This window comes from Halichoeres trimaculatus, unplaced genomic scaffold (genome assembly GCF_033239565.1).
Source record: "Halichoeres trimaculatus isolate MK-OKI-2021-1 unplaced genomic scaffold, fHalTri1.1 fHalTri1_scaffold_2, whole genome shotgun sequence".
Taxonomy (NCBI): Eukaryota; Metazoa; Chordata; class Actinopteri; order Labriformes; family Labridae; genus Halichoeres; species Halichoeres trimaculatus.
In genome coordinates, this window is record NW_027437180.1 from 33,601,994 (window position 1) to 33,616,780 (window position 14,787).

At 38.6% G+C, this 14,787-nt stretch overlaps 1 protein-coding gene across 2 annotated transcripts; it reads right to left on the minus strand.

The window, feature by feature from the left end:
• Positions 1 to 584: 584 nt before the first annotated feature.
• On the minus strand, positions 585 to 12,622 carry LOC141784620 (uncharacterized). 2 transcript variants are annotated; one of them, XM_074662476.1, is made up of 12 exons: positions 12,464 to 12,622; positions 11,585 to 11,733; positions 11,334 to 11,496; positions 8,934 to 9,305; positions 6,260 to 6,541; positions 6,144 to 6,167; positions 5,668 to 5,769; positions 5,518 to 5,548; positions 5,089 to 5,138; positions 4,954 to 4,988; positions 4,075 to 4,159; positions 747 to 856 (listed from the first exon to the last, which is right to left on the minus strand). In XM_074662476.1, the coding sequence occupies exons 1-11, from the start codon at positions 12,531 to 12,533 to the stop codon at positions 4,124 to 4,126; spliced, it is 1,314 nt and encodes a 437-aa protein (XP_074518577.1). In that variant the 5' UTR covers positions 12,534 to 12,622; the 3' UTR covers positions 747 to 856; positions 4,075 to 4,123. The 2 variants fall into 2 exon arrangements, with proteins under 2 accessions (XP_074518576.1, XP_074518577.1); XM_074662475.1 differs by lacking the exon at positions 4,075 to 4,159 and having other exon boundaries at positions 585 to 856.
• Between the last annotated feature and the right edge of the window lie 2,165 nt (positions 12,623 to 14,787).

The window sequence follows — 14,787 nt, forward strand, 5'->3', positions numbered from 1 at the left end:
ATATAGATGTTACATTTCTGCCTCTCAGACCTATGTTACTTCATTTTTTAAAACTCTGCTCTTTTAGCCACATTTAGGGACACTGCCCACGTCATCTTTTGGTGATGCCATTACATTACACCCATTTTAGTGAAATAAAACACGTATTTCAGTAGAATAACAGAAAAAACAAACAACCAATAGAGGACTCATAACATTAATCAAACTTTCTGTACAATGACCAAGTTTGGTTATTCTACTTATTAGGTTTTGCTTAAGAAGTTAAGACCACAGATTGTGTAATATACAGATGAGTTGTAGGTGATGTCATCTTTTTGTTTTTCATAGGTCTTTGAGAGAGACTAGGGGTTGCTGCTTAGGTTTACACTACCTTTGTAATATCACTATATATGATAATTCTGAAGTGGGATAACACAGATTTCATGCCATCATATCAAAATTATCATAAAATTGGAATAATGTTATTCTAAGACAAGAGATCCCATGGTCACAGTAGCCTGTCATCAACACTTTCAGAAGTAAAAGCAGTAATTAAAAAACAGGAAAATGTTCAAATCATTAAATCTGTATTTAGATTTGCTGGCTCAGAGGCACGTTACATCAAATAAACATTGTGTCCTGTACAATTTTGTTGCTACACATGAAATAGGAACTGAGGAAAGAGGCCTTTCCTGTCATGCTGTGCAACTCCAACTGACGCTACACTGATAAACTCAACACAAAGTATAAACAGAGAGAAGGAGAAGAGCAAACATTTCTAATGGATCTGATGGATTGGGGCTGTGAACGTGGAGAGTGAGGACCATAAAGGGGATCTGGAGCCTGTCCCTGTAGCTGCATCTGCACAGCCCCGTTCCTGCAGATAAACATATAAACACACAAGAGCAAGCTGTTAAATCTCTGCACACTGTTCTTCACTGTAATTTAGTTCATATCACACTTCTAGTCTGAATATAGCAGCCCTTACAAACTGCTTGAATCACTACTGACTCATTGATAAGTTCCCCATTTCAGAGCTCGTCTTGATATCATTACAGCATGGTTTTGCTTCAATAAATATCTTCCTCTTACAGAAGAAAGAGGAATGAGAGGTTTCTTTTTCTTAGAATCTGCTTCTTTTAGTGAATTCTTGCTGCCAGCAACACTTTTTCACACCAAAAATGTCTGTGTCAGCCAGAAAGCCACAGCTGTGACCTTCCTTAAAGCCTGAGAGATTCACCGTTAAGTTTCGATTAGCCACAGCATCCCCAGACAATACAGACAGATTTAAACCGTAACCCCTTGATGCCTGTTGTCGTGAATCTACACATACCAAGGCTCATATTAAATGCACTTAGAGGGTGAACTTTTTATATCTTTATATATTATATAACTTTTTTATAACTATTGTGTGTTCTATATTTAACTTAATCTCCTCTCGATTTAGCATCTATAAGAATGCAAAAACACACAAAACACTTTTTAAATTTAGTCGTAAATTAAACATGCTATGAGGAGGATCTGTTTTGATTGCACTCCATCACCACCTTGTGGCCTGGAGTCTCCGCACACTGTCATGAATTACTTCTAGCGAGGCGTGTGTTTGTTTTGGAATCAAATGGAGATCTGATCAAAACGAATTTTCTTTGTTCAACAACTTTTAACTGGATACAATGTGCCGAGGTAAGGTATTCAACATTACAGTTCCGTAGCACTACAGTTTGAAACGTGACATCAGGCAAACATTGTGGCAGCCAGCTATATGTTAGCCCGGGTCCTGTGACGTATCCGTAGGCTAACATGACAACAAGTAAACACTGTCAGTTTGTAAGTAGTTTAGTAGCTGTTTGTATTTAGCACAGCTAACAGCCTGGTACGCTAAGACATGTCCGTAATGTGTGATGTTAGTAAATCCTGGTTAGCTTTGTCCTGCCAGTCATCTACCAAGCAGAGCTAGTGTAACCTCACTCTTCATTTTATTGATAGACTCTCAAGTCTGAACAGACCACTGCAGAATAACTGCTGACTGTGGGTTGCAATGAACATTATCACAAACAGTTTAGCCCTTTTGTTAGCCCAAGGTAAAGACTAATTAGCCTTTAGCTTAGTCTGTATCACTCTCCCATTTAGCTTTCTTCTGCTCTTCTGCCCTTTTTCTGTTAGGCTCCTATGTCCACCATCACTACAAAATAATCAAAGAAATTGTTTTTAACAGAGAAAAACACAGATCTCTGTTTTTATCTCTTCTCTCCACTAAACTTCGTCAGCCGACATGGTGTTGTCAGAGAGACCTAGTCGTGCCATAGACCAATCCAGTCCTGGTTGACCTGATTGGGAAGCTAAGAAGTAGCAATTTTAAATAACCTGTAACTAGCAAGATTGGGGCTGATAATCCCATTTTAAAGTGTGGATAATGATCAGGCATATATCTAGAAGGGAGACTTTTTCAAGACCACTTTCAAACTCCTCACAGCCCCTTTATTAAGGCAGTAAGGGGTTAAAACCTACAATTTTCATTGTCTTTTTTGTGTTAATTAGCTCCAGAAATGTAATCATCTAATTCAAACTGCTCCTTTCATGAGCCAGAGTAAAATAAGTTTTGAATTGTTTACAGTTGCTGTCTCAATAAGAACATTAACATCCCTTTGCAGTGCAGCAGCAGCAAGTTGTGTTCGGCTCAAATCAGTGAGCACTTCTGGATGAATTTGCTGCTCCTTGAAAACAAGGTAACACAAGGAGACTCAGGACCCAGACACATCTGATATTAAATATGCAGCGCCTGTCGTGGGAGTCTCATGATTACGGGTTGGTCTATCTGTCAGCTGGGGATGACAGTGTTCTGTCCTTAAAGGTGGCTCTTCAGTAACACAAAGAGAAAGAAGAAGAGAGGCTGGAGAAAGCCTACATGCAGCTTCTTATTAATGAAAAAGATTAAAACCAATGCGCGTAGATCAACACCCTGCAAACCGTCGTGATGAGAAATATTCCTGAGACCTCTAAACTCAGTGTGTTACACTTTCCAGTGTAGGCACATCTGTGTCTCTGTGAGTGTGTGTTTGTATGTTTATAACACAGTCTTCTGGGAAGTTTACAGCTGTTTGTGAGAATGAGTCTTCAGGAGATATATGGAGGCTGCAGAAATACCAGAAATACTAAAAGAAAGAGGCAGTCACAAAACTGCAGAGGAGCAGATTTCTGTGACAAAATCAACAGCATTACTTCTACAATGCTCAACACGCTCCAAGGGTAAGTTTGATGTGATAGTTTGCTCAACAAATCCCATAAAAGGCCACATTCAGCAAAACATTGATCCAATTAGTGGAGTGAAAAATATCTCATTACCTTAAAATTTCCTGCAGTCCATACATAAATCCAATTATAGATACAACAAACCAAATATACTTAAGACAGTGTGCTGAGGAAAATGAGCTGCAAGCAAAAGTGTCGTTATAAGTTTCTTTAATAAACATTTCACCTAGGTTTAAAAAATGAATCTAGAAAATTGAGCTTTTGCAGCCTTTTTGCTTATTTTGGTTTTTAATATTTTAGAATTGGATTCATATCTAAACCCGTCTGATCGCGGTAGCTTATAGTAAGGTGCAATTAGATTATTTTCATTTAAATAAGACCAATACACTTGGTGATTTGATATTATTTAATAGTATCTTTTACTGTTTTCAGTCATCTATGTCTTTCCAAGCATGATTAAATAAAGGCAGTGCAACTTTCTTCAGTTTTGACCAGACTGGTGGACCGGTGGAAAATATGAGCCTCTTTGAGTAGTGTCTGTCAGTGGATCACATGGAGTAATTAGTAGAGTCTTTGACCTAGTTTCCAAGGATCATGGAATCAGAGCTAGCAGCAAGTTCATGTCAAAAATTATAAAGCCCATGCAGAAGAGCTAAGGCAAAAAAGGTGATTTTTACAGCAAAGCGATAAATAGCATGTTTATAGCCTGGTTCAAAACAGGCTTGGGTCTGAATAGCTCATATATCTATCTCATCAGTAACAAATCATCATTTCAAACTTAAGATTTTTGCCCATATAATAGAATTTATGACCCTGTTGCTGTTTGCAAGGAGTCTAAAGACCCACCTCTTCACCTCATCCAAAGTCCAGTGAAGCTAGGTTGAGCTCAGCATTTTCAATATGGCCGCCCTGGATGATGGGCTTCAAAATTCTGTATGAGAAACAAATGGGTGATGTCAGGAAGACTGCCTCCATATATTATACAGTGTATGGGTCTGAGTCTGCTGCATCCCTGCTCCGGCAGGTAGCAGCAGATATGCAAATCTCCTTTTTTTGCTGGGTACTGGAGTTGTGATGTGTCAATTTACAAAAATAGCTTTAGCAGGACAAGAAGTCATGCACGGAAACCACCTTGAAGTGCACGCTGGGTTTCAAAATAAAGAAACCGTATCAAAAACCACGCTGTATTTGGCTTGACTATGACAACAAACTGACACGATGAGCAGAGCCAGGCCAGGAGTCAACAGGTTTGAGGTTTTACCGCCCAACATGGACAAAGAGAGGCTCATCATTGCGGAGGGAGTCAAGCAGTCTAGTAGTCCCGCAAAATGCCAGACTGAACCGGTGTAAGTTGATGGATGAGAGAGTGCCCAATCAACACGCAACAGAGCCAAGCTGTACCGGAGAAGCATCTGAAGTGTCTTATGTAATCGACCCCAACAATTTCTAAGAACAAGGTCAACGACTCTGCTAACGACTCCATGTGACTCACTAGCAGACTGATGATTTTAAAGGCTTATAATTTCCAGCTGGAAACCCACTGACACACCTGGCACTTCCAATCCTTTCATGGGCTGTTTATGCTACATAAAGCCAACTATCCTTGACTCAAATCTGTGAGACTGAAGGATAGAAGGAAATAATGATGAAATTGAAGAGATTGCCTGCTTTGTCATGAGTATGTCCTCATTACTATTGGAGATGCAGATGTTGATCAATATTCACCTGAAAGGGGAAGCTCTCACGCCTGAGCGTCAGATCTGCAACAAAAAAAGACAACATGTTGTCAGGCGTTGGTTGCATCATTCTTAATAAAGTGCAAAATTAATGTAACTGCCTTTGGAAATAAATATCACTCACCAACAACATGGTCCCGGGAATGAACTCGAGTCCAGAACTGTGCGTCTTGTCTGAAATGTTAAAACAAAGCAACATTAACTAAACCCTGCAGTTGAATCAGTTCTTATGTTCACCAAAATAGCAAAAAAATGAACTTAATAACATAAAAAGATTTTTTTCAAGACAAGGCCATGAAGAGAAATGGATAGTTGTGTTGTTGGAGAGAGATAATTCAAGTGCAAATTTTTATCTGCGCCCACTACACATTTTCAAATTGTAAATCATTGTCTATAGGGTTATAAGTAACATTTAAAAGCTTATTACCTCACAGTCATGGGAAAATGTCTGCAGTTAAGCTATTCTAAATGTGTCAAGGCTGCTTAAATAAATCTCACTTTTTAATTCTCACTAAAAGAACACAAATGATCGTATCATCAATCAGGACACTACCTTTTTTTCTTTTCTTCTGCTCTTGCTTTCACTTGAAATGAGGAAGGAAAAAGACAAGTGAGAAGTATGCAACAATTCACACAGAAAAACAATCATGACAGCGTAATTTAGACGCAAGAAATCAACATCAGAGATTCATGTGAGTAATACCTTTCCGGTGTGCCACCACAACCACGAGTACCAGCGAACAGAGGAACAAAACCACAGCAGAAAAAGAGCCCAGAACAAAAGGCCAGTCCACACTGGGTACATCTGTGGATATTACACTTTCATTACTGTGAGGTTTGTAAATGTTTCAAAAGGGGTTTCAGCCGAAAGTGTTGTTCTATTTCTTTATTTCATCATATTATAATGAAAACACCTTCTGCTTTTAGCTACCCCCTGATGATAAAATTATAACACCACAGAACTTTTGACAGGCACATTTCACTTTGGGAAAACTCTGAAATGGCTTAGTTGACACAATAATTAAATACAATTATGGATAATTAACGAGATAAAACCCTTGTTTTATGCATACAATAGCATCATAGTGACTTTTAAATCTACTAATGCCAGACTTTTTTTACTCCCTGACATTGAAGTTTGCAGGTAAAACTTGGCTTGAAATAATGAAATGTGTCTACCTGGTGATGAAGGAGGAGGTATTCCTAAAAGAGGAGAAAAGAAGCAAACAGTCACACTTTGGGTAAATATGCAGTCTTGTATAAACTACATATACAGCCTGACAGTAAATCCACACCTTTTGTTACAGCCAGCGAGAGGCTTCGCTCAGAGCTCCTCCACGTCCCTTTCAGGAGGACTTTGTAATCACACTGGTACAAAGTCAGAGGAGTGTCCTGGACAGGCACTGGAAAGATGACCTGATACTGAATGATGGGGGCATGTTGAGCTGCTACATGGAGTTCCTGATCAGCCAGGTAAAGGGAGAACACAGCACCTGGATACGCAGGAGAGCCTGTGCAGACCAGGTGCCAAACATCTGTGTGCTGCTGGAAAACAAGGGTGGGCTTCGGTAACGCATCTGGGAACAGAATCAATGGTAAGAGCTTATCGATGAAAAGGTGAATCAAACCTCTCAACTTCGTTCTTTTCTTCTTCTTCTTTTTTATGGCAGTGTGAGGGCTATGGCTGTTTTCCAAACCACTTACTACATGCTACATGTAAACTACTACTACTGCTGCTTTTGCATGTAGTATGATAGTTCTGTTGGGTTTGTTTTGTAGTATACTACTCTGGTTTCCAGTCTCGGAAGGTGGAGCCACAGATGATTTGGGGTTTTTTTTGCCTTTAATATAAATATACACAACAATCTATGGGCAAATCTCAGCCTTTAGTTGTTTTGCTCATCATATCATAGCAGAATCATCATTCTTGATTTTTAATCTTACACTCAAAAGTTAAATCATTGACTGAAAATAAATCTGGATTTTTATTTTTACAGCTGATGAACAAACCACTTCCATATAATCAACATAAGGTTAAAAGTGACAAGATTTACAGGTGTTTCTTCACTTCTATCCAGGGCTTGACATTAACACCGGCCAACCGGCCAAATGCCGGTGGATTTCGGCAGTGGCTTAGTACACCGCCGCTCCCACTGGCCACTTTGGCGGGTTGAATTTTATCTCAAACATGGAGCAGAGAGACAAGCAAAAAGATGACTCTGATGATGAAAGCTCTGAGGAAATTTAATTTACCTCTCCTTCATTGTCATTCTCATGTAAAAAAAAAAAAAGATTTTCTGATTACAATCGTTAATAAATATTTAAGCAGACAATGTCTCTTGCTGAGTTTTTATTAGTTCAATTAATCCCCTTTACCATTTTAATATAAGCAATAACAAACTACCATTTTAATTACTATGACTTAATAGACTGCATATTTTCATATGAAAGGAGCACAATGTTACACACAACTTTATCAGAGGTGAATACCTGATTAAGGTCCTGTGGATTTTAACATTGATGTAGTCTTGTTTTGAGTGTGCATAGGGGTCATTTACATTTAAAGAGGTTGTAAATCTGTTTTAAGTAAACTTTAGCATGTCATCATCGGCTTTAATCATATTGAACATAATTATCCAACAACAAATTGTGGCCAATGAAAATACTGAGTGGCCAGTAACTCAGTACCACTGGCCACAGTGGCTGGTGAGCAAAAAAGTTATGGTAAGCCCTGCTTCTATCTCATGGACCATATAACGTTAGTGTTGTTGTGTTGTAGTTATAGCGCTGACTCATTCCACTAGATGGCAGTAATTCACCAAAACCTGCCACCCTCATTGACTAACAGTGTCAGCGCCGTGCATTGTGGGAAACAGTATGTCAGGTAGACTGGTTTGTTGCATACTGAGAAATTTCCCTGGATCAGTAGGACATCCAGAGATTTTTGGTATACTGCAGATTTTGTAAGTTTTCGCATACTACCTACTACATACTGAATTTCGGCCACAATTGTAGGCACGGCTAGTGTGGTAGGCGGTTTGGAAAACAGCCTATCTGTTTAGTTTGATTGCAGGTAGTGTTTTTCTGGGAAAAAAAGACTCCATTTCCCATGAGCACTATCATCTACCATTGCAAAGACAAGCATCTGTATCAAGAGAAAAGTTCCCCTAGGATTCAAAGCGACGAGGGAATTTTTTATTTGTCGTTGTGTAGAGCTTCTGTTTAAAACGTGACAACACTTAAACTTTGTAAACTCAGTTTGTAGTTTGCTGTCCAGAAAGTGAGCAGTCTGTTTAGTGTTCCTCACCAACTCCAGCCTCACCAAGCAGAGAAAATGTAACCTCAATCTTTATTTTTTATTTCATGCTCTATCACTCTCCTGCTCAGTTTTCTTCTGCTCTTCTATCTTTTTTTTTGACAGTGTCCGCCACAACTACAAAATAAATCAATTTGGTCCACTTACTTCTCAATGCTAAAATTTACTAGCTGGCATAATATCATCTAAGGGACTTTTAGTGTCATAATAGGATTCATGTTCTCCAGGGACATTCCAATTAGACCACGGCTGTTGAGCAAAAGCATCTAGAAATAAATAGTTAAACTCTGACAATGTCATTTTAAGTGAGACTACTTCAAGATCACTTATTAAACCCTCACAGGGCCTTAAATAACATGATTCTTTGTGATTCTTCACAATTCATTGTCATTAAAATGTCGTTGACATGAGAAATTAGTGTCAAACTGAGATTAACAAGAAAGGAAAAAGGATTATTTTGTTGAAGCAGACACTGAAACATGACTAGTCATTTGAATGATGTTATACTTCTGCAAAGTTCTGTAAACAAATTGTATCAGTATTCGGTACGCAAAGATGCAAAGAAACGCTGCTTTGTTTGATTTAGATTGAGACAAAAAAAATCAACTAACCATTGAGTGCAAAAAGTGTAAAAAATGAATTAACATCCTCACCTTTTATGGAGATATGAACCATATTGCTCACAGTTGAATTAACAACTCTTCTTGTCTTGCTGATTTGGTAAAGACAGGTATACCCGCCCTCCTCTCCTCCCTTGATTGGCCCCACAGAGAAGTGCCCAGGCTGGGGTTCACTGTTTGCAACCCGACTGGCCTGGGGCTGGAGGATGAAAGATATCTCCCCTGTTTCTGCAGTGGTCCTCAGCAAAAAGAAGGTCACCGGTTTGTTGTCAGAGCTCGACAGGGACTGAAGGGGAGTGGGGACTGAGCAGCTGAAGGTTAGCATGTCTCCATGTTTCACCACACCGGAGGGGGGCGTCACAGACAGGACTGGAGGAGGGAAAGAGGGTGTGGGGCGAGTGGGATCTGGAGAAGAAGAGACAGGAGAAGAGAAGGATGAGATACATCAAGGTTGGATGTATAAAATCACTATAGCTTTCAGCCACAAACATCACTGGTGGTTCAGTGTAAAGTGAAATTACAAACATGTTAACATTCTTCAAATTTTTATAAGGCAATTTTAAGCAGAATTAGCCTTTTAGCTATAAGTGTTGTCAACAGTGACACAGATTGGTATGCAGAAGTCAAATAACTGTAGCTCCTCAGCAATTTAGGCAGGTGAAAAAATGCAAATGGCTTTTTAAAAAAGAAAACATTATCTGTGATATCCTGACATCCTTATTATGGCTCTGCATAGGGTCCCACATGCAAGACTGTCCTAATCACAAGCAATAATCAATGCATATTGTTTTCATTTCCAACACCATTTCTGACTCTTTAAAGGACAAATATAACAAAAATTAAAAACTACAGGTGGTCTATGTAGGGCTGGGAGGATATGCTATTCTCACAATTTGATTCTATTACAATTTTTGGAGTGCCCATTTGACTTAAATTGCGAGTCTTTGATAGTATATTTTTGTGATTTTTAGTTTGCATTTTGAACATAAGACCATGAGAAAAAAAAAAATGATGATGACATTGTCTACAGGCTATATCAGGAGCCATATTTTCCGATAAAATGCACATCACATGAGTCAGAGAGAACATTTCACCCTCTGCTGGAGAAAAGTGGTAACTTTTTTTTTAAATCCACTTTACAAACTAAGACCGAAATGAAGAATTTTAATTTGAAAAAAACACTTTTTTTTCTTTGACAAAGAATCCCGATTCTGATATTGTCAAATAAAAATCCTGATATATTGATTTTTTTTTTTTCTCCCAACCCCATCTGTATGACACTTGCACAATAAGGGTTAGGGCATGTTTACTTTGGGAAAAAAAAAAAATCAGGCACTGTTAGCTGTCTGCTGTTTTTTTTCCTTTAACTTAGTCAGTCACTGAAATAAACCCCTTGGCTTATCTGTGCCATTTGTTTATTTTTTTGGTATTTTTATCAATCAAATATTAAATAACCTGTGTGATTTAAAGAATTAAAAGGCCCTCCAATAAGTCTTTGCTCAAGCTAATTTAGTGCTTTTAATTCTACCTTCAAATTAATATTGATATCTCATTTATCAGCTTGCATAGTGTCTGTTATAAATCTATTTTTTTTGGGGTCAGCTCTGACACTAGATCGCTGTTTGCTTGTCAGAAGAGGTTCTGGCAGGCCAGAATGATGAGACTGCTCACCTGAAACAGCAACAACAACAACAACAACAACCACAACAGCAGCTGCTCCCTAACCAGAGATTCAACAAGTAGAAAATCAACCACCTTTCCCCTACTTTCTTTGCTTGTGTGGTCTGAGAAATGAGCTACTTTGGTCAGCTACAACCACAGATCGATTCTTATTCTCATTATGCCTGACAGTAAACTAAACCATCCCCAGCTCACGATAGAGCAGAGTGCGTCTGTAAAAAACATTGTATAATTTTTAAAACATTTGTCAACCTCCCCACTTTAGTAACTTCTGACTCCAGACAACTAACATAGCTTTAAGCAAATGTGGGAACTCAAGCGTCAAAGAGGAACTCAATACGTCTCACATCCACTTCCTCTGATCTTTGAAATGTCTGCAGTAAACTTCTTGGTATTGCTGACAACCCAAAGTATGCCACAGCTGCTAGCCACATCTCCCTCTGTAACCATCAGCACAAGGCGTGAGCACAAATTGTGTTTGATGGTTTGTCTGGGTGTATTCTTGCGTGTTTGGTTTCTATATGAAATGCAGGATGTAACGACACTACACACACCCACTGAGCCGAGGACAATGAGAAGCCACAGAGAGCACACCTGCTTGCAGCAGCAGCGGATAGAAGTGTTTGTTATTTTACACCACATGCGAACACATTAACTCTACAACCTCGTGTTCCTCTTCTATAAAAACAGGGAGCTACTGCTTAATACAGCAGTAAAGTGTGTAATAAGTAGAAAAATAAGACAGACACATGCCTTTTTGGTGCTCCAGATGCAAGTAGGGACTGAAGGCGCTGTATCGACCAGCCTGGTCCTTGTACAGGCAGCAAAAGAGCCCCTCTTGGCCTGAATCCCCTTCATGTACACTCACAGTGAACTGAACCTCTTGTGCACCTGGCTGCAGCTCTTGAGAGTCCACCTCAATCAAGAAAGAAAACACTGGATCAGAATAAAGCCACAAGAGCATGTGGGAACACTCACAGAGATGCACGTTTTAAATTTAATACCTTTTCTTGGAATCTGTACAACATGAACGTAACCCCAGAGCGGCCTTCTGGGGCTCGGCAGACCAATACCACAGACTCCTCTGACCTCAGGTGGATGTCAAGCACAGGAGCCGGAAGACTGGGAGGAGGGGTAGAGGCTGATAGACTTCCTGTAGACAGGAGAGTGAAAGGTACAGACATTTCAGTTTCGCAAATCTCTTCAATATTTTTGGGCGTGGGAAACATATGAGACAAAGAAATAAAAAAATAATATGTGTATATGTATTCACATATATGTGTGTATGTGTATGTGTACATGATGTGTATTTTCAAGTATTTATTCTTCCTTTATTTACATATTTTAATTTTCAGTATTATGTCTTATGATAATAATAATAACAACAATAATAATAACAATTATTATTATTATTATTAGTGTTTATTTTATTATTACTTTTATCATTATTATTATTAAATTATTTAGTTGTTTTTCTCCATTTTAGTTTGTTAGCTTGTCACTAATCTGTTTAATTAATTAATTAATTAATTAATTAATTAATTTATTTAATTTAATGTATTCTTTAATTTTATCTACATTTTCACATGTGCATGCCTTTAACTTTAAAGCTAAAAACTGAATAAAAAGTGAAAAACTAGTGATCATACTTTGGTATGCAGCTCAGTTGGATCTTTAACTCTGTCTTAATCCTGAACAGCATAAAAGGACAGACCAGTGTGTTAAGAAGGGTTATTCATTTCCAGACATCATAAAAAATCTTTCTGTTAAACCAAAAGCAAATCAAACAAATGCAAACAAAACATTTTTGGTACAACATCAGAGTTTTTTTGTTTGTAATGTTTGTTTTAGTTGAGACAAAACTAAAGGAATTTATAACTTACCCCAAAGTTGTGGAAAGAAAAGCAGTGAAGTGAAGATCCAAAGTGACTTGCCACCACGAACAACCTGCATGTTTGACCCATCAGAAGTAGACTGAGCAGTTGAAATCAGTACACACCTACAAACGCACACACTCTCTCTGTCGCTCCCCTTCTCTATTTCTGTTTTCTTAATATGTGTCACGTCCTGTAACTCAGAGCATGGGGGGAAGCAGAAACCGTAAACATACTTCCTTTTTTGGAGTCTCCTGCTCCGATGCGTGGTATATCATAAATAATGGCAGGCATGTGTCTCACTGACCCACATGAAGCAATATGTTTGCTTTAGCATCCTCATTGAGAAAATATTTACTAACAGATGATCTTGTGACAGAAGGCTGAGATACATGTGCTTGAAAAGATTTGATCATGAGTTCCCCAAAGATTTGCTGCAGTTCAGCATTACAAAGGAAAAACTGCTACCCTGTCCAAATATTTGGTGATTTGAATAATTATAACAAATGTGCAAATGAAAAACAACAACAATGAATGTTGTGATAAGACTGATTAAATAAGGATATCAAATGTTTTGTGTCCTTAGTGATTGTTCCCCATCAAGATGTCTTCATATCCTCAGAGGGGATGATGAAGTCAATTCCAGGATAGGATAAACTCCCGATGGAGACAAGACACTGGTAGTGGTGGTTTTAAAAGAAGGGTACAGGATGCAGGGGCATGGTCATGTTTACCTGGTCAACCCTATAAATGTTTGTTACTCCCATTAAAAAGTCTGGCTCCACCTCTGGTGATTGCAGGACATGGTGAAAGTGTGAAGAAATAAACCCTGAAACTGATCCCACTCAGACTTTCTGTTGTTAAGTAAACATAGAGCTCTAGCTTGCCCTTTCAAGAATTCAAACCTGAGCTTGAAAAATATCAAGTGAATGGAGTTTGATTTTTAACCAAATTTGAAGATTTGAAGTTACCCAAAGCCGACCAGCCCTGGGCTTATGATGCCACCCAGACATCAGGTTTTGATGTTAACACAGACTTCCACCAGATCAGTACTTGGAATTTAGTATTTATTATTTTCCTTGGGGGTTTTTGCTCTGTCCTTCCACGACCATTAACTCCGAGTGGCTGCGTTGTCAGGACATGATGCTACACGACAGGACAGATGAAGCCACGAGACTGAGGGTTTTTTTGCTTCTTGCCCCAATGATGAGCCTAATTTTTCTTATTTGGTCTCTAAAAACCACACACCTGTTGACACCAGGTCTGGTCATGTGAAATACAACGTTGAACAACCACAGAGTGTTTGATTCAGAAAATCAGCTGCACCATACGGAGACGAACTACACACAGATCTGGTGGAATTCAGCCATTAGGAAACAACATCACCCCTAGCTCAGGTGCTGAAATCAACATCATATCAAATTTTGTCATTAACATAAACATCAGATTTTAATGGCATCCTGACTTTGGTTTATGACATCATCTAGGTGTCTGGTTTTGATGTTAACCCCCTCTTAAATGTTGACATAACCCAGTGCCAGCACTACATTAGGTAATAATGGTTACGTCAAGATTAAGATATCACCCTATTTTCAGATTACAACGTCACTCCACTTGTAAATGCTGAGATCAACCTAACATGAAGTGTAATATTAATCCAATGTTACCCTCAATACAAGGTTATGAGGTCAAGCTGATATAAAGCTGTGAACGTTACCCCAATGTAAGCTGTTTAAGGCCTTGTAGACACGTATCAGGGTATTTTAAAAAACAAATATCTCTGCCTCATTTGTTTTTAAAACTACTATCATCCATACCAAACCCATATTGGCAGTGTTTTTCAGATGTGAAACCTGTACGATCCAATCAGAATAAACCCTGTCATTCACCTGTGATGTTTGAGAACCGAAAACTCCGTTCCTGGCTTATACACAAAGCCATGAAACCAGAGCTTTCCAAAATCTTCACTTTGGACAGAGTTTTCAGGAAACATTGTCTTCAGTGATGTAAAACTGCAACTTTGTGTGGATTACAGGCCTAAACATATATAAATATATGTGGTTTCCCAGATACCTAACTACGTGTGGGCATAGCCTAAATCAGCCTATCTACAAGCTTCATTTTAACCCGAAATCAGGTTTTTGATGACATCCTCATGTCCGATTTAATTTCTTTAGTATAGGTTTCAATTCCAACTCTGTGTCAGGATATGACATCAGGATAGTGTCAGATATTAATCTCTCTTGACGCTACTCCCACAAAGATTCTGACATCTATCTATTGACAGTTTTTGATGTCACTCCAACATCAAGTTTTTATGCCAATCCAAGGTC